The sequence below is a fragment of the Macaca fascicularis genome, chromosome 11 (genome assembly GCF_037993035.2).
Source record: "Macaca fascicularis isolate 582-1 chromosome 11, T2T-MFA8v1.1".
Taxonomy (NCBI): Eukaryota; Metazoa; Chordata; class Mammalia; order Primates; family Cercopithecidae; genus Macaca; species Macaca fascicularis.
Window position 1 is genome coordinate 89,870,286 of NC_088385.1, and position 19,279 is coordinate 89,889,564.

A 19,279-nucleotide genomic window follows, 5' to 3' on the forward strand; every position below is an offset into this window, starting at 1 on the left:
TTTAAACTATCAAATAATGTTCCTTTTATTTGTAAATTATGGTCATCACAAATTTTTACACTCATTTAACTATAATGCATTGTTAAACATATTTTTCAAACTGCACATAAGTTTTTGGACCTGTTTTTTCAGCTGCTTCCCTTTCATATTTGTTATTTGTATAGAGATAACATTTGAAAGTGAAATGAAAATATGATTTGCATTGGTTGTGAAAAATAACAGACACTCATAATTTTAAGAAATTCCCAGAGAGTAAACACCAGACATATGGAAGTGGCTGCTAGAACACACTACTTAAGAGACTGTTCCTTCCCCAGACTTGCAGCAGCCTCTAAATAAAGAGTAGGGCCACTGAAATGAAGTTCTCTGGTTTGTTCTTGATTTTGTTCTTGTTGGTATTCCTACTGATGCTGAAGGTATAGGTAATCACCAGCTAAGATATAAATATTTGTTTGAGAATGTGAGCTAGTTCGGAAGAATTATTTTTATCATTTTAGAAACCTTAGCTGATATGACATTTTCCAGATATGAAATGGAGAAGTTCCTACTTTGTTCACAGCTCTGTAATTTACTACTAACATGTGAACATCAATAACTGAGTAGGAACTATAAGCTATTAAGTTATATAAATAAAATAGGGCCATGCATGGTGGCTCATACCTCTAATCCCACTTTGGGAGACCAAGGCAGCTGGATCACTTGAGACCAGGAGTTCAAGACTAGCCTGGCCAACATGGTGAAAACCCATGTCTACTTTAAAATACAAAAATTAACTGGGTGTGGTGGTGCACACTGTAGTCCCAGCTTCTCCAGAGGCCGGGACGTGAGAATGGCTTGAACCCAGGAGACAGAGGTTGCAGTAAACTGAGATCACACCACTGCACTCCAGCCTGGGTGACAGAGTGAGACTCTTGGGACTCTGTCTCATTGAAAAAATAAAAAAAGAAAAAGAAAAGAAATCATAGTAGCCTGTTTATATGTTGACTGGTTATTGTATTTACAGAATACTTGGATGGCTATAGAAGAAAAGGTAAAGATTTGTGTTCGTTTATAGAACAAGATTAATGCACTAATTACATTTGGAGAAAAAAGTGTATCTATACATATATTTATACATAAATGTATTATATATATTTACATATAAATGTATTATATATTTACCATATAACTGTATTATATATTCATATTTATGTATAGTAGAAAAAAACTGTTTTTTCCTATTATGCTCTCAACTTAGAACACTTCTAACACAAGTGTCAGTGCAAGAATTCCCCACAAACCAATCATCAGAGTTACCACAAACCAAGCCATTGTCCAGCAGACACCAACAGGATGCCCTGCTATTAAATTCTGACACTAACCAGAGTTAGTGCAGACCTCACAGTTAAGGACTCAGTCTCACAAAACTGCTGCCCCACTTTAGGTGTCAATCCAAGTTGTAGGTTTCCAGGTTACCCACAACTTCTATACAACACGACTACAAATTGGAGGTTCCCATGACCCTCTTCCCGGGTGCAGTTTGCTAGTGTGACTCACAGATCCCAGGAAAACAGATGACTTACTATTGCCAAATTATTACAAAGGATATTTTAAAGGAGACGATTGAACAGCCAGATAAAGAGATACACAGGAGGAGGTTTGGAAACATCCTTAGCATAGGAACTTCTGTCCTGGTGGAATTGAGGTGTGCCACCCTACTGGGGTATAGACATGTTCTTATTCATCAGTACAGAAGCTTTCCAAATCCTGTAATTCAGGGATATTTATGGAGGCTTCTTCATGCAGGCCTAATAAATTATTAACTCAGCCTCCATCCCTTCTCCTCTTCCCAGAGAATAGTGGGAAGGGTGGAGCTGAAAATTCCAAGTTTCTAATTATGGCTTGATCTTCCTGGTGACCAGCCCCCATCCAGGAGCCTATCAAGATTTGCCTCATAAGAACAAAAGACACCTCTATTCCCTAGGAAATTTCGAAGAATTAGAAGCTGTGTATCAGGAAACTAGGGTAAAAGACCAAATATTAGAGCAAAAGATTATCCTAGCACCCCTATAGCTCAAGAAACTATGAGGATGTTAGAAGTTCTGTACCAGGAATTGGGGATGAAGACCAAAATACACATATTTCCTATTATAAATTGAAATACTAAAATTTACATATTTAAATGTATAAAAAATACAAATTTACATAAACACTCAAAGTCGTATTCATAATGCAATGCAACAATGAAAGGGCTTGGTGCCTTCAGGTGTCATTTGGTAAAATATTTCTGAGTTGTGGTTATCAAGACACACTACAGAGTTGGTAATTGATGTAATAAATAATTTGTCACTAAAGATAAGGGACAAATGTCTGAGTATAGTATACTCTTTAAAAACAAAACAATTTAAGCTGAAGCCATAATAGTCTAATTATCTCTTACATTTAATATTCCTCCCTGCTTTCAGAGAAGTTTTAGAAATAATTGAAGGACTGTGTGTGTGTGTATGACAATATGTGTGTGTTTTTATATTGTGTATTTTGTAGTTAGATAAACCATTGATCAGTCATTGGGAGAAATGCTGCTTGCCTTGTACATCCACTCAGCCGGGCACCTGAGCTAAACAGTAGTAGTGGCATCCAGTTTAGTTAAGAAAACAAAATGAGTTAGCTTAATACTGATCCCATGATACAGATTAGACTAAACAAACTTTACTGAATATTTCTCTTACATTTCTATGTTTTATTGATGCCAATCAGAGTGGACCTGACCAGGCACTTTCCTAATTGGGATGGTGGGTTTTATTTTTTTCCGTGAGTTTAATAAATATTGGTTGTCTTTAATACTCAATACAGTCCCTTTTTCTTCATTTCCGAACCAGTACTTGTGTTCAGACATGTCAGCCAGTAAACAAAATGAGGAATAATGCTTGTTTGTGCAGAATGCTGACATAATCTAAAAGACACAAGGAAAAGTTTGGTGAGAAATGACTTTTTCTTCACTTTAACTGCCAACCATCTAGAACAATAACAGTTGAAATAGTAAATTTGATTAAACATAATATTACCTCTTCTTCCTCATGCTTCCCTCCTACAAACCAGCAACCTTTATCCCTGGTTGGCTTTTAATTTTATATACAGCAAGTCCTCACTTAATGTAGTTGATATATTCTTGGACACTGCAACTTTAATAAAGCAAAAGGATGAACAGCAGGTCCTTGAAATAGCATTGTTTTATTTGATGTTGTTTTGTTATAATGCTGATGAGGAAAAAAAAAAGTGATTTCATCATATGTCATTTCACTTGAAGTTGCTATTTCCAAGAACAGATTGACCACATTAAGTGAGGGCTTACTGTACTCTCCTGAGAACTGTCTTTTCCTCTTTATCATTTGGTACTTGGCTAAATAAATAGTAGTCAAATCAGAAAGATGGATTTTTGTGTGATGGTACAATGTCTCCCCCTAGAAAGAATGTTCTGGCCTTCAATGTGTTTATTTTGCATCTAGGAAAGCGTGAGACTCATTGCATTTAAACATTTGATCTACTGAGCAACAAGAGGGTACTGTCCTCTGAGTTTTGCTGCATGTTTTAAAAATCTCATAATATTGTTTTGCCAATGGACTATACAGAGAGATTTTTACTACCCTGTTTGCTGTGGCATTGATAAAAGAGCCAGTTCCTTCTTTTCTGTTCTTAAAACTTAAGTGGAAGCTTCCTTTTTAAATCTTTGCATATGACATTTGTATAGACAGTGCTTTACTGATGATAGCTTTCATTTTACATCTTTTTTCTTAAAGTATCATTTTTTGCAAGTTCTTTGTATATTGCTTTCCAGTGATGATTTTGTCAGATGACCTTGTGTTTTGGGGGCTATATATAATACTAAATACATTATTTGTCATTTATAACTCTGCATTTTTTGCATACTATCAAATATATGTGTGTGTGTATACATATAAAGTAGCAGTTAACATTTATTACAAACATATACGTAGGTAGTATAATAGTTAATTTACATGTATCATATCAGATAAATCAGAAATCCTAGGAGATAGGTTTTATTATTATCCTTTTAAAAAATTAAGACTATTTTAGAGTAGTTTTAGGTTATTAAAAATTGAGCAGAAAGTACAGAGTGTTCCCATAAACCTCCTCACCTTCCAACAACCCCAGATATACAGTTTCCCCTGTTATGATCAACTTACTTTGGTGTGGTAGATTTGTTACAGTTGATGAGTGAATTACAGTCTACAGTTGATATTGCAGTTCACTCTTTGTGTTGAGTATTCTATGAATTTGGACAAGTGCTTAATGGCATGTACCTACCATTATAGTATCAGATGAAATAGTTGCATTACCCTAAAAATCGCATGCTCTGCCTGTCCTCTTTTTTTCTTTCTTTTTTTTTTGTATTAAATAAATTATAGTTACGAGATGAAATAATTTTCCAAGGGTCACATAGCTAAACAAGTATGGGAGCTGTTCTGCTTCACTAGAATCTGTGCTCCTAGTTTATACATTTGGCTGCCTGATTTGTTACAGTTACTAAATCATTTAGGGAAACTTAATTGGTAAGATTCTTGCTAATTCTTCTTATCTGTAACTTTATGAAAGTGTATGTATAGGAAACATTCTGTCTGTGCTTTCCTTTGAAGTTAAAATATTGGGGGAAACATTGCAGGGAATTTAAAAATTTTTAATTATTGGTATTTGACAAGATTTGCGATTTAAGGAGGAGTTACTGAATAGAGTAGCATTACTGAATTGATAGAAAAAATGAGGAAGTCAGTTGTTTGACCCTTTGCTTATCACTAGCTATAGGTGTTAGAGACAGTAGGCTATGTCCTAGCTACTCGAGTAATGAGTTAATGAAGGACATAGCAACAGTAAGTTTATTTTTTAAACGAGGTAATGAACAAAAGGAGAGGGAGTATGGAGAAAAGAGTCAAAGCTGCCTAGCATGTAGCACAAGTTGTCCAACCCACAGCCTGCAGGCAGCATGCAGCCCAGGACAGCTTTGAACACAGCCCAACACAAATTCATAAACTTTCTTAAAACTTTATGAGAGTTATGCATGAACCTTTAAAAAAAAAAACTGATCAGCTATCATTAGTGTTAGTGTACTTTATGTGGGTACAATTCTTCTTCTTCCAATGTGACCGAGGAAAGCCAAAAGATTAGACACCCCTAATGTAGCATATTAGGTTAATTATATACCTCTAACAGTTTTAAAAATATACGCAAAGTAAGAGAAAAACATTGCCTGAAGTTTATGTAGGTAGAGAGTATATAAATTAGGAACAGGCAGATGAGGTCATTTGTCTTTACCGTGGTCTGTGGCTTTGGGCACCACCCAGTGCCTTTACCACCCTTCACAGTCACTGTACATCTTCATCCCAACCATGCCAAACAAGATAGAACTGTTCCAGGAAAGTGCTGCTTAGGGTTGTTCTCCTGTCTTGTGCCATCCCTCTGTGTTACAGTGGAGGTAACTGTGGTTCAGAGGCGATAACTAGGTGAAGAATGTATACTTTTAGAATCTGTTTCCCCTGTAGTAGTCTTTAATGAAAAGTCAATTTGTTGTATGTAAACATTTTCCCATTTTTTGCTTTTTCTTGTGCATATGATGGTAATATTTACTTAAAACTACAACAAAGAAGGTGACCTAGCTTTAGATTAAATCCTGGATTAGCAGAATTTTAGTCCTGAATGAGGGCAGCGAGGATAAATAGTAGCTACTTGATATTCACCAAATTGTGACTTCTTTTCTTCATAAAGGATGACAAAATCTCCTCAAAATTTAAAATGGCCGCAGTTCTTTACAAAGAAAAAGAAGGAATGAAGAGGAAACAAAGGGAGAAAATAAAATAGAAAATGACAATAATGTTTCTTTAAAACTGTCTTGTCTTTCTGGTTTCCATGAAACCTTTTTTTTTTTTTTTTTTTTTTTTTACCTTGTCTCTTGCTTTCCTGGCCTGATGTTTTTGGTAGGCCATTCTTATCTTCTGTTATATATTCTTCATGCCTTCTAGGGCTCAGACCTCAGTGTTCTCTCTCAACACTTTTCCCTTGATCATCCTCATTTAGATAAAAACAAAATGTTGTTTGTTTGTTTTTTTTCTTTCCTATGATGATTACCAAGTAGACATTTGGCTGCTTCAATTAGGCGCAGGCAGTGAAGAATCCCTCATGATCTGTTGCTGAATCATCCATTTTCTTTGTTTTTCAAGGGTCGTAAGAGTGAGGCTGAAAAGCTCTTCTTGAAGGCTATTGAGCTGGATCCCACCAAAGGAAACTGTTACATGCATTATGGTGAGTGGTTGATAGCTTTTTTCCACGTCCCCCACATTTACTATTAATGTTGATACGAAATCTAGCTTTTGCTGGTAAAGAACATCTTAAGAGGAGATGGACTTTGTTATTGCAGATTTAGCCTCATGCTATATTCCTACCTTCTCATTCAAATCAGTCCTATTAAAGGGGCTGTGTGTTATATTTTCCTTTAGTAATTTTAATAGGATTTTAACAGGGATGGCATTGCACAGTTGTTTTTTTCAAGTTCAGTGTGGAGTTTAAATGAGATCTCATCAGGAAAGCATCTAGCTCCTTGCCTTATGCATAGTTTATAATAAAACATTTGCTTCTCTTCATTCTAAATGATAATGTATTCCTCACTGAGCATGTCATTTTGAAGTTTTAGAAGTTTACATTTTGACCTCAAAAATCTTACTTTTTGGAAGATATGGATGTACACCAGCCTGTAAATCCCAAATATTGAGGCCGAGGATAAGCTGTAGAGGGTGCAAAGGATGGCTGTCTCATTTCGTTGAGCCTTGGCCTTAATCAGTCTAGAATGAGGTTACATAACAACTCTGTCACACTCTGCTTTGTCATTAGTAGTGAGTCATGTGTTTAGTGAGGCGAAGTATATAGCTGGTTTGATATTGTGTAAGATGTGCTTATTTCTGCCAGATTTGCAGTTGGAATTTCTTTTAGGGAGCCAAAATGCATTTACTTTAGCTGATCCCTTGGGGGGAAAAAGTGTTTTTTTTTTATCACCGTTGGCTTTGATGTATTAGTAACTATCAAGTAGTAAACTTAAAAGTGGACAGAAATTAAATATAAGGAAATAAAGCTAATATACTAGTAGAATAATTCCGTCTCCTAGCTTCTAGCTAGTAAAAATAAATCAGTGACAGGCTGCAAGTGTAGAAGAATGGAAATAATAAAATAATAGAGATAGTCAAACAACCACAAATTCATTTTTTAATTTATGTTATTGTGTGTCTGTGTTTACAAACCTAGGGTTGCAGTGCATTATCTTTCCAGCATTAATGCAGGATGGTACAACTCCTGATTTTGTTTCACAACGCAGTTGTAATGCCATGTTAAAATAGTAGTCAACTAAGTTAAGTTTGCTACAGAATTTATTTTTATTTTTATAGGTTTTCCTATATGAAGTACTTCAGGATTTTCTTATGTCTAGTATTTTTGGGTACCTCAACTGTACATGAAAGTAGTTCCATGGTGATTTTTCCTGAGTGCTAAAAGGGCTGCCTATCATTGCATGTTATAAAATAGAAGTTTGTTTTTTTTTTTTCACTATCTACTGCCTGCATTTCATTTGCCTCATAATAATTGTACTACTGCATCTTCTAAACTTGTTTCCTATAATATTATAGACTATATTATAGATAGGTTTTTCACAATCAGTTTCTTCAAACCGTATCATTGCTCCATTTGAATTGCAATTTCACTATTTTATTAATCTTAAATGTTGTCCCTCTTATTAATCTGGTTATATCCATCCTCTATCTTATAAAAAAAATTATTGTGAGCTTTACATGACATCATGCTCCTAAAATATTTTTTCCAGTTGTGATAGTAGTGGGTATTTCTCCCACGAGAAATTTTTGGATTTAGTTGAACAGAAAGTTCTACAACTTTTTTTTTTTTTTTTTTTTTTTTTTTTTTTTAATTTTTTGAGATGGAATTTCACTCTTGTTGCCCAGGCTGGAGTGCAATGGTGCTATCTCGGCTCACTGCAACCTCCACCTCCTAGGTTCAAGCGATTCTCCTGCCTCAGCCTCCTGAGTAGCTGGTATTACAGACACCCGCCACCTTCCCCAGCTAATTTATTTATTTTTTTTGTATTTTTAGTAGAGATGGGGTTTCACCATGTTGGCCAGGCTAGTCTTAAAACTCCTGACCTCTGGTGATCCACCTGCCTTGGCCTCCCAAAATTCTGGTGTTAGAGGCATGAGCCACCGTGCCCAGCCTACAAACTTTTTATTTTATACGGTATTTAGAAAGCAGTGATACCAAATGTCTTTAAATGCATGTGTAAAAACTGATTCTTCTTAGTACCCTTGGATTAAGTATTTTTGACACACATACATTATAAGGAGTATTTTATTTTCTAAAGGAGGAATGACTATATAATTCAATATAATTTTATGAAATACAATGTTAGGTATTTTATGAAATTTTGTAAGTTTCAATATTTTTTCCTACTTTGGAATTGGTAATAGAAAGAACTCAAAATGAGGTTCCAACAAGGAGTAATAGTTAGGGCAAAATAATCTACAAACAGATGGGAAGGCCATAATTGAGTGCATGATATTCTTTGCTCATTGTGCTCAGATTATAAACCATGAAAATTTAAGGGAATCTTAATGATTTTCATTTAGAGGAATCTATTTCAAAGGATTGAATTTTAGAACTGTAACTGTAAAGTTCTGTTAAAATTATATAATATAACTGGTCTGTTGAACAAATAAGTAGATTGAAACCTAGAGAAATGAAATTGACTTACTCAAGTTAATTACAGGTAACTTTTGGATTCCTTGACTACTGTCATGCTTTTTCTTCCATAAAATATATTCTGAGCTCGGGCACGGTGGCTCATTCCTGCAATCCCAGCACTTTGGGAGGCTGAGACGGGCAGATCACTAGGTCAGGAGTTCAAGAACAGCCTGGCCAACATGGAGAAACCCCATCTCTACTAAAAATGCAAAAACTAGCTGGGCGTGGTGGCGCATACCTGTAATCCTAGCTACTCAGGAGGCTGAGGCAGGAGAATCACTCGAAGCCGGGAGGCAGAAGTTGAGTGAGCTGAGATCACACCACTGCACTCCAGCCTGGGTGAGACAGCAAGACTCTGTCTCAAAAAAATAAAAAAAATTAAAAAATAAAGAAAGAAAGAAAAAAAAGTATATATATATATAAAATATATTCTGTTTTGTTTGGGGTTTTTGTGGTTTTATTTTTTTTTTGTTTCCTTTTTTTCCCCCCAAATATTGGCAAATAGAAACGTAGGTAGATATTTTCAATCAATAGGCCCTGCTGTGCACAGTTTTAGAACTCAAATTCATATGTCATGACTTATTTTACAGTTCATGAGAATGTTTTTTAGTAATTTTAATATTTATACAGTGTATCTACTATGTGCAACCTCACTGTTCTGTGTTCAGAAAGAAAGTAATGCTCTATAGGAAATAAACAGGATGATGTCACTTTTAGAAGGTGATGAGTAGGAAGTTGGATACTCCTTGAGACAAGGTAGTCAGATAAAGCATTTTTGAGAATATGATATTTGAAATCTCTATGTTAATCCAACTATTAAAGAGCCAGGTTCATACAGAAGAAAGAGAAAGTTAAAAGGTATAAGACAATATTAAGCTTGTGTTCACAGCAGAGAGAAAAAAAAGCTAATGTGACTGGAACACATTGAACCAGGTAGGAAAATGGGAGGAAAGGAGGCCACAGAGGAATCAGAGGTAGAGCCCATAGGGACTTGGAGACTGAGCTAAGGAGTTTTGCATTTTATTGTAAGTGTACTGGAAGGGCCCATGTGGAGAAGACAGGACTAGAGAAAGGTCAGAATAGACCAAGGGAAACTCTGTAGATAGTTGTTGCAATGTTTTCATCAAGAGATGATGGTGGTTTGGACTTGGAAGTAGTTGTGGGAATGTAAATATTTATACTGAAATTATATGTTTACTTCCTTTAGAAGATTTTAACATAAGAGTAGAGATGGTGTGTTTTCCATTTTTGTATCATCAATATATCTACTATATTGCTGTTTATACAGTAATGTGCAATGTGTATTGAGCTCAGTGAGGAATATTCTCCATTCTAGAATTGGATCCGGATTACAAAATTGCCTGAAAGGATGTTCTATTTGAATTTTATGTCTTGTTTAAGGAAATACATACTATGATTCTTGTATTAGTTTCTTGCCAACTTGCTGGTTATATATATTCTTAGATTGTTATGCCAACAGACTGAATGAATAATAACACTTCCTCAGCTTAAAAATAAATGTTTAAATGAAATATATGTGTTTTGAGTCTTTTAAAAATGCTTTTGCAAATGCCAGTGAAAATGCCAGAGTTTGAGTGAATTTTGTATGGGAAATCCACTCTCTTGTGTGATTTTGTATTTCTGATTTGCTTGTTAGTGAATTTCCAAGTGATTTGGAAAATATATCCAGTTGGGATTAGACAGAAGGAATTATAGGATTTATATTTGCTGCAGTGGTGATTAGAAGGCAGTGTTTTAAAATGCTATCAGTTACTTGTATTTTTGTATCCACTAGTTTTGTTTGGGGGAAGGGATTGAATTGCAGATTGTCTTTTTTTTTCGATTGGCTTGCAAGAAAGAAAGCTAGGCAGGTTTATACAGTTGGTTCAGTGAGCTGGTTAAAGGTTGTGCTGTGTGGTACCTATAGTCCTCTGGGATTCAGATTTCTCATTTGTAAAGTGAAGGATTGACATGGACTCCAAAAATGTTTTCTAGTACTCCGATTTCTTGTCGTTTGTAACATATACCCAATTTCTTACAGCTCTTTTATCAAAATTTTAAGGAATGTGTAGAAAATAGGTTTCAAACTATGGTATTAGTAATAATACAACACTGTGTATTTGTATGTTGTCAAGTATTCCCATGTCCAAGTGAGGCAAATAATATAAAGTCTTTATTGAATTCAGTTTATAAATCTCAAAGGTGAGGATTTGGTGCCTTGGTGTCTCATGTAGGCCTGTAATTCAAGGGATTCTTTGAATTCTCCTGTGCCCTCCAAAAGAATGAAGATCAAGAGGAGAAGTCTCTCTTTAAAAATTACTAGAAAAACCATTGTTTCAGATAGAATACATTATAAATTTTTTCTGTAGGTGCATAGTAGTAAATTTGGTGTCGCTTGAAACAATTTAAATCAATGAACTTTTGTTACAAGGTACCTACTGCATATAAATTCTGGCACATGGGGAATTCATGAAATATTAAGGACTGATGTTTGAAAAGTTAAAAGGGAGGAGATTGTAATACTATTGAAAAAAAGTACTCTTATGTACAACTCAGACAGTTTCTTCTTTTTCTGCCTTCCTATTAACAGTGAGTTTCTAAAAAGCTATGGCCTCATTGTATTTGTTATTGATATGGTGACGTAGTTCATTTCCAAGGATTCAGCTGTGTAGTGATGAGTCCTAAACCTCTTACTTGTAACCTCCTGCTCAGTATTTATCCAGCACTATACTAGATATAGGGACACAGCAGGGAGTAAGACCAGCTCTAGAGGATCTTACAAACTGGGAAGGAGGTACAAATTGTAAAAATAATAGTTTAATTAGTTTTAAAAAGTCCATCATTCTTGCTTGTGAGCTCATAGAAAAGTATAGATTTTTTTTATAATTATCTGGATTATTATTATTTGCCTCTATTGTCAGTTTTAGAATGCTACTATTATACATTTATTAAGCACTTTGCCATCTGTCTTATGTTTTCTTGTCCTAGTCTTTTTTGCTTCATCATCCAACCCCTGTGAGGTAGGAATGAATCCTAATTACATTTGATTGAGAAAATGGAAGTTCAGAATTTTTAAGTGACTTCCTATTTCAGAAATGTTCAATGTGTTTATTGGAGGAAGAACTTGAAATGTCCAGCTCTTTCAACTTTTAAATCCAGAACTTTCTACTGTTGTTATTATTATACTCTGTTTTTCTCTAGGATGGTGTCCTAGTCCATTTTGTATTGCTATAACGGAATACCTGAGACTGGGTAATTGATAAAGAAAAGAGGTTTATTTATGTCTACAGGCTAGTAAATTCAAGGGCATTGCCTTTGCTTCTGGTGAGGGCTTTTTGCTACCTCATAACTTGGTAGAAGAAGGTCAAAGGGGAATAAGAGACATGAGAAGACAGAGAACTCGAGGGGCATCCAGGCTTTATAAGAACTCACTCTCATGGGAACTAATCCATAGTCATAAGAACTAATCCAGGCTCACCAGAGAACTCACTACCACTGAAAGGGCACCAAGCCATTCAGGAGGGCTCCACCCTTATGACCCAGACACCTTCCTGTAGGCCCCATCTACCATCATCACCATATTGAGTATCAAATTTCAACATGAGCTTTGGTAGGAACAGGCAAACCGTATCTAAACCATAGCAGATAGTTCATATATTATTTGTTTCACTTTTAAAAGTAGGCTCTGGAGAACAGTGTTAAAATAATAGGAGTGGTCTTTCAACACTGAGCACTGAAAGTAGAGGCTTGAAGTATGTAATGAGTTGAATTGGTTAGTGACCTGTGTTACTTTTTATTATTCATAACTAAAGCTAGTTAGAAGATGATAATGGACTAAGGCTATGTTTTATCCTTTCATTTTTAGTCACTTCAAAAACAGCAAGAGGAATTTTTAAATTTAATAATGAACCAAATAACAATATTGCCTTAATTAAAAATGAAAATAGATTTTGAGTCTTTGCAAAATTACATCGAGATTACAATTATGTTTAATACTTAAGAACAAACCATCTTTTTTTGAAAAATCAATGTTTAGTGTCCCTTTAATGCTCTAAGAAGAGGATCAGCAATTCACAGATACGTAATTAGATTAAGGTTTTTCTAAAGGTTGTTCCAAACTATTTCATTTCTCACTTGCGATTTTTTTATTTCTAAATTCCCTATTATTAAAATGTATCTAATAAATTAATACAATTTAATCTTCATACCTTTGTGTATTTTACATAAGATACTTTCCAAAGCCTTTTATAATTAAACTTTCTCATAACTAAAATGGAAAGAGGAAATGGTTTTTGCTGAAAAGCAAAGAATTAAGGAAAAATTAAAGCACTAATGTGTTTCTGAAAAGTAATATGATAAAAAGACAAGCAACAAACTGTTAATGAATAATTTCTGTAAAGGCAAAAAATAAAAGATCAATCTACTTGAGACATGAGAAACTATACAACTACAAAGGAAATAGTACATAAAGAACAAGGGATATGAAAAAATATAATTGGTTTTTAAAGTTAGGTAAACATACAATCTCAATGGAAATCAAAGGAATTCAAATATAAATAATGAATTCCCTCAAGCTGCTCTAACACTTATTCTCAGTAATTCTCTCTTGAGAATATATCTTAAGGAAATAAAGTTTTTTTTAATGTTTAAGATTTCAGCAAAGATAGTAATTGAGCCTTGACTTTGCTGTTTGTTAAAGGTAAAAATGGGAAAGCATGTATCTGAAATACCTGATCTAAGTATCTGAAAAAGGGAGATGGCTAAATGAAGTGGGATTACTTCCATTTGATGAAATTTTATAAATCCTAAATTAAGGTTATGAAGGATACATAATAATGAGACAACTGCCTATGTTAGGTGAAAAAAGAATAAAATTATACATAGAGTATGAATAAATTCTACAAAATAACTGTCATTAGAAAGCAAAACAAACTTTTTAAAATATCAGAATGTTTAGAATGGATGTATTAGCTTTTCAGACATGCACCCTTTTATTTTCCTTTGTTTGGAAGGCTTAATGTTTTCTATTTTAAATTTTCTATAATGAGCACATTACTTTTATGAAGGACAAATACTTTAATAAAATATGAAAGAACAAGCACCTTGTTTTTTGTTTGTTTGTTTGTTTTTGAGATGGAGTTTCACTCTTGTTGCACAGGCTGGAGTGCAATGGCACGATCTCAGCTCACTGCAAACTCTGCCCCCCGGGTTCAAGCGATTCTCCAGCCTCAGCTTCCTGAGTAGCTGGGATTATAGGCACCCGCTACCATGCCCAGCTAATTTTTATATTTTTAGTAGAGACGGGGTTTTGCATGTTTGGCCAGGCTGGTCTCGAACTCCTGACCTCAGGTGATCCACTTGCCTTGGCCTTTCAGAGTACCAGAATTACAGGCATAAGCCATGATACCTGGCCAAGAACAAGCATCTTAATCTATTGTTCAAGTAGATAGCAGGAGAATTATGGTAACCAACCAATTATCCAAAATTACTGACTAGAACTCAACATGTAAACTTCTAAGACGTAAAAATTAAGCAAGGAATAAAAAGTAGAGAAAGACCACTTGCATGGAGTCTCTATTAAATATAATATTTCCCATTATGAAATCTTCAAATATTATATTTGATGAATATATTATATATTTGACAAATCTATTATATATAATAGATTTGATGAATTCATAATATAATAGTACATTTGCTGAGTACTTTTGTGGCCTGAGAAATTCACATATAGCATCTTGTTTAATTCCCACAGCGAGATGGGGATGGTACATGACTATGTTTATTTTACAGATGAGGAAAGTGACATCATCAAGCAGTGACTTTGGAGTATATTACCCAAGGTTTCAATGCCAGTTAATAGTAGATAAATTCTTTGCAGGGGCATTTGTGCTATACTGCAATGTTATCATCTCTTATGTCAACATATATAATTATAAGACCATGCTAAGATGGTATGATGACATTCTATGGTGATGTCATTTCTCACCCACAAAGTTTGGTTGTAGCTCTTCCAAAAAACGAGAAAGAAATGAAACTGTGTTGTAAAGTATACTATAGGATTGCAAAATGCTTCACAATATTAGGATGATTAAATCAATTCAAGTAATATGGTGTGTCCTTACTCCACAGTTATGAAAATTTGTAGAAAAGAAAGAGCTTGGCATCATGCTGGGCACATATGTGCTCATTAATGCTAGTGCTGTTATTACTGAAGCTCAGTGTTTAACAATTACATTCCTGACCAAGCACTGGGTACTTTTCTGCATGTTTTTGTCAGTTCCCGAGTCCTGTGAAGAAATAACATTACCCCTGTTTTACGGATATAAGATTTAAGGTTCCAAGAGTTTAAGTGGCACTTTGAAGGCCCTAGGACTAGTAAGTTGGCAGAGCAAGAATTTGAGCCTCTTCTGACACCCCAGCTTACAATATGTTTATGGTTTTCCTTGTTCTTTCAAAGATACGCTCTTACTAAATGTGAGCCTTGTGAGTCCCCAGTAGTGACACAGACCCAGAGCCATATTGCTGATATTATGGAGGACTGCTGGTGAAGAGACCCAGGGAGCTCTCATCATTGTGTTCTTGAAGGCCCCAGAGAGGAAGTGCCCTGCTTGGCACCAGACCTCACTAGCAGTGTTACTGCTAGCCAACATGTATAATATATAGTACTATATATGCTTGACTGTACATAACACATACCATTACATACTAACTTAATATCCTTGAAAAACATGCTTACAAGCAAGAACCTCAATAGACACCCCAACAGTAACACATAGCATGGCCCTTCCAAAGCCCAAACCACCCCCCCCACGAATATCAACTAAACCAACCCATGCCAGCCGTCCATAGTACATTAAATCGTTCATCGGACATAGCATATTCATTAAACAATCCTCCTCACCACGGATGCCCCCTCTCACTTAGGAATCCCTTGTTCACCATCCTCCGTGAAATCAATATCCCGCACAAGAGTGCTACTCTCCTCGCTCTGGGCCCATAACTCGTGGGGGTAGCTATACTTGAACTGTATCCGGCATCTGGTTCTTACCTCAGGACCATAACAACCAAGATCGCCCACACGTTCCCCTTAAATAAGACATCTCGATGGATCACAGGTCTATCACCCTATTAACCAGTCACGCAGTCATGGGAGCTCTCCATGCGTTTGGTATCTTTTATCTCTGGTCCGCACACAACCCCATCGCAGAATGCTGACTCCCACCACATCCCGTCCTGTATGCGCCTGTCTTTGATTCCTAGTACATGCAGTTGTTGATCGCACCTACGTTCAATATTTTAGCTCCACGCAAACTTCAGCAAGGTGTTATTTAATTCATGCTTGTAAGACATACCAGTAACCAGTCCCGCAACACCACTCCCACCATACCACAAAACCACAATAAAATTTCACCAAACCCCCCCACCCCCATCTCTGACCTTCACCCAAAACCCACTTTTGCCAAACCCCAAAAACAAAAGCCTTAATATGTCCGACCAGAGCTTGTATTTTCATCTTTTGGGTGTGCACAACTCTAACTGCCATCCCCTCAACTAATAAATATTTACTTCACTAAGCACTCTTAACACCAACCCACAACAAGCTTTTCCCCACAACCCGAAAGAAACCACCCCATAACTACGCTCATACCTCCGTTTATGTAGCTTAAACCCGCCTAAAGCAAGACACTGAAAATGCCTAGATGGGTTTGCACACCCCATAAACAAACAGGCTTTGTCCTGGCCTTTCTATTGGCTCTTAGCAAGATTACACATGCAAGCATCCCCATCCCGGGGAAGACGCCCTATAAATCATTATGACCAAGAGGAGCAAGCATCAAGCACGCACACGCAGCTCAAAACGCTTTGCCTAGCCACACCCCCACGGGAGACAGCAGTGACAAATATTTAGCAATAAACGAAAGTTTAACTAAGCTATGCTATATTGAGGGTTGGTTAATTTCGTGCCAGCCACCGCGGTCATACGATTAACCCTAGCTAATAGAGATCGGCGTAGAGGGTGTTTAAGATCTGACATAATAAAGCTAAACTCCATCTAAACTGTAAAACCCTAGCTGATGTAAAATAAACTACGAAAGTGGCTTTAAAACTTCTGAACACACAATAGCCAGGACCCAAACTGGTATTAGACACCCCACTATGCTTGGCCCTAAACCTCAATAGTTAGATAACAAAACTACTCGCCAGAATACTACAAGCAACAGCTTGAAACTCAAAGGACTTGACGGTGCTTTACACCCCCCTAGAGGAGCCTGTTCCATAATCGATAAACCCCGATCCACCCCACCCTCTCTTGCTTAGCCTATATACCGCCATCTTCAGCAAACCCTGATGAAGGTTACAAAGTGAGCGCAAATGCCCTCCACCGCAAAAACGTTAGGTCAAGGTGTAGCCCATGAGACGGTAAAAAATGGGCTACATTTTCTATCTCAGAAAACTCCACGAAAACTCTTATGAAATCTAAGAGTCCAAGGAGGATTTAGCAGTAAATTAAGAATAGAGTGCTTAATTGAACCAGGCCATAAAGCATGCACACACCGCCCGTCACTCCCCTCAAATATACTTAAGGAACATCTTAACTAAACGCCCTAATATTTATATAGAGGGGATAAGTCGTAACACGGTAAGTGTACTGGAAGGTGCACTTGGATAAATCAAGGCATAGCTTAATATAAAGCACCTGGCTTACACCCAGAAAATCTCAATATTATTTGATTGCCTTGAGCTAATACTAGCCCTAAGCATAATCAACACTAATACCAAGCCAACATACACTAAATCATTCACCTACACAAAGTATAGGCGATAGAAATTTTAATCTGGCGCTATAGATATAGTACCGTAAGGGAAAGATAGAAAATCACCCAAGCACAAAACAGCAAGGATTAACTCCTGTACCTTTCGCATAATGAATTAGCTAGAAACAATTTCACAAAGAGAACTACAAGCCAAATTTCCCGAAACCAGACGAGCTACCCAAAAACAGCTAAAAGAGCGCACCCATCTATGTGGCAAAATAGTGGGAAGATTTCTGGGTAGAGGTGACAAGCCTACCGAGCCTGGTGATAGCTGGTTATCCAAGACAGAATCTTAGTTCGACCTTAAGCTTACCTACAGAACCACCTAATCCCCCTGTAAGCTTAATTGCTAGTCTAAAGAGGGACAGCTCTTTAGACACTAGGAAAAAACCTTACAGAGAGAGTAAAAACCCCAATCACCATAGTTGGCCTAAAAGCAGCCATCAATTAAGAAAGCGTTCAAGCTCAACATCAATTACCCCAAAAAATACCAAACACATAACTGAACTCCTACTATGGACGGCTGGCATGGGTTGGTTTAGTTGATATTCGTGGGGGGGTGGTTTGGGCTTTGGAAGGGCCATGCTATGTGTTACTGTTGGGGTGTCTATTGAGGTTCTTGCTTGTAAGCATGTTTTTCAAGGATATTAAGTTAGTATGTAATGGTATGTGTTATGTACAGTCAAGCATATATAGTACTATATATTATACATGTTGGCTAGCAGTAATGCACGAATTACATAGTAGCATTATAAGTAGGTTAATGTTAGGATTACATTGTAGGGTCCATACAACATAAGAATACAGAAAGTAGTTTAAGTTAGAATGCCAGCTTTGGGTGTTGGTGGTAAAGTTAGGTACTTTCTTTCTGATTGCCCTAGGAAGGATGTTTCATTTCTGGCTTACAAGGCCAGTGTATTAACTTATACTACGAGGGCAAGTTCATTTGAGTAGGTTGTTTTCGATTAGGGAGACCAGTGGTATTAGGATTAGAATTGTGATAAAGTATATTACGGATGCTATTTGGCCAATAATGATGAGGGGTTGGGTTACTGGTTCACCTCCAATTCAAGTGAGAGTTAATAGGATTGTGATTAGGAGTCAGAATAGGAACTGGCTGAGTGGGCGGAATATTATGCTTTGTTGTTTGGATTTGTGAAGTATGGGGATGACTGCTAGGATGAGGATTGACAGGAAGAGTGCTAATACGCCTCCCAGTTTGTTGGGGACAGATCGTAGGATTGCGTATGCGAATAGGAAATACCATTCTGGCTTAATATGTGGAGGGGTGTTTAGTGGGTCGGCTGGAATATAGTTGTCTGGGTTGTTTAGGAGATTAGGTGAGAATAGTACTAGTATTATTAGAGTGAAGAGAAGGAGAACTAGGCCTAGGATGTCTTTGATTGTATAGTAGGGGTGAAAGGCGATTTTGTCTGAGTTGGAGGAGATTCCGCAGGGGTTGTTTGATCCTGTTTCGTGTAGAAATAGTAAGTGTACGGTTGTGAGGGCGACGATAATGAAGGGTAGGATAAAGTGTAAGGTGAAGAATCGTGTGAGAGTGGGGCTATCAATGGCGTATCCACCTCAGATTCATTGGACGAGATTGGTTCCGATGTATGAGATTGCAGATAGTAAGTTTGTGATTACTGTTGCTCCCCAGAATGATATTTGGCCCC

The 19,279-nt window shown here is 36.5% G+C and overlaps 1 protein-coding gene across 3 annotated transcripts in view; it reads left to right on the forward strand.

Moving 5' to 3' along the window:
- The window catches only part of TMTC2 (transmembrane O-mannosyltransferase targeting cadherins 2), a 455,593-nt gene that overhangs the window by 338,078 nt on the left and 98,236 nt on the right, over window positions 1-19,279 (forward strand). For all 3 annotated transcript variants that reach the window (XM_074007499.1, XM_005571660.4, XM_065524634.1), the window contains one exon: window positions 6,210-6,291. In XM_074007499.1, coding sequence (XP_073863600.1) covers window positions 6,210-6,291 — 82 coding nt within the window. The remainder of the gene's footprint in view (window positions 1-6,209; window positions 6,292-19,279) is intronic.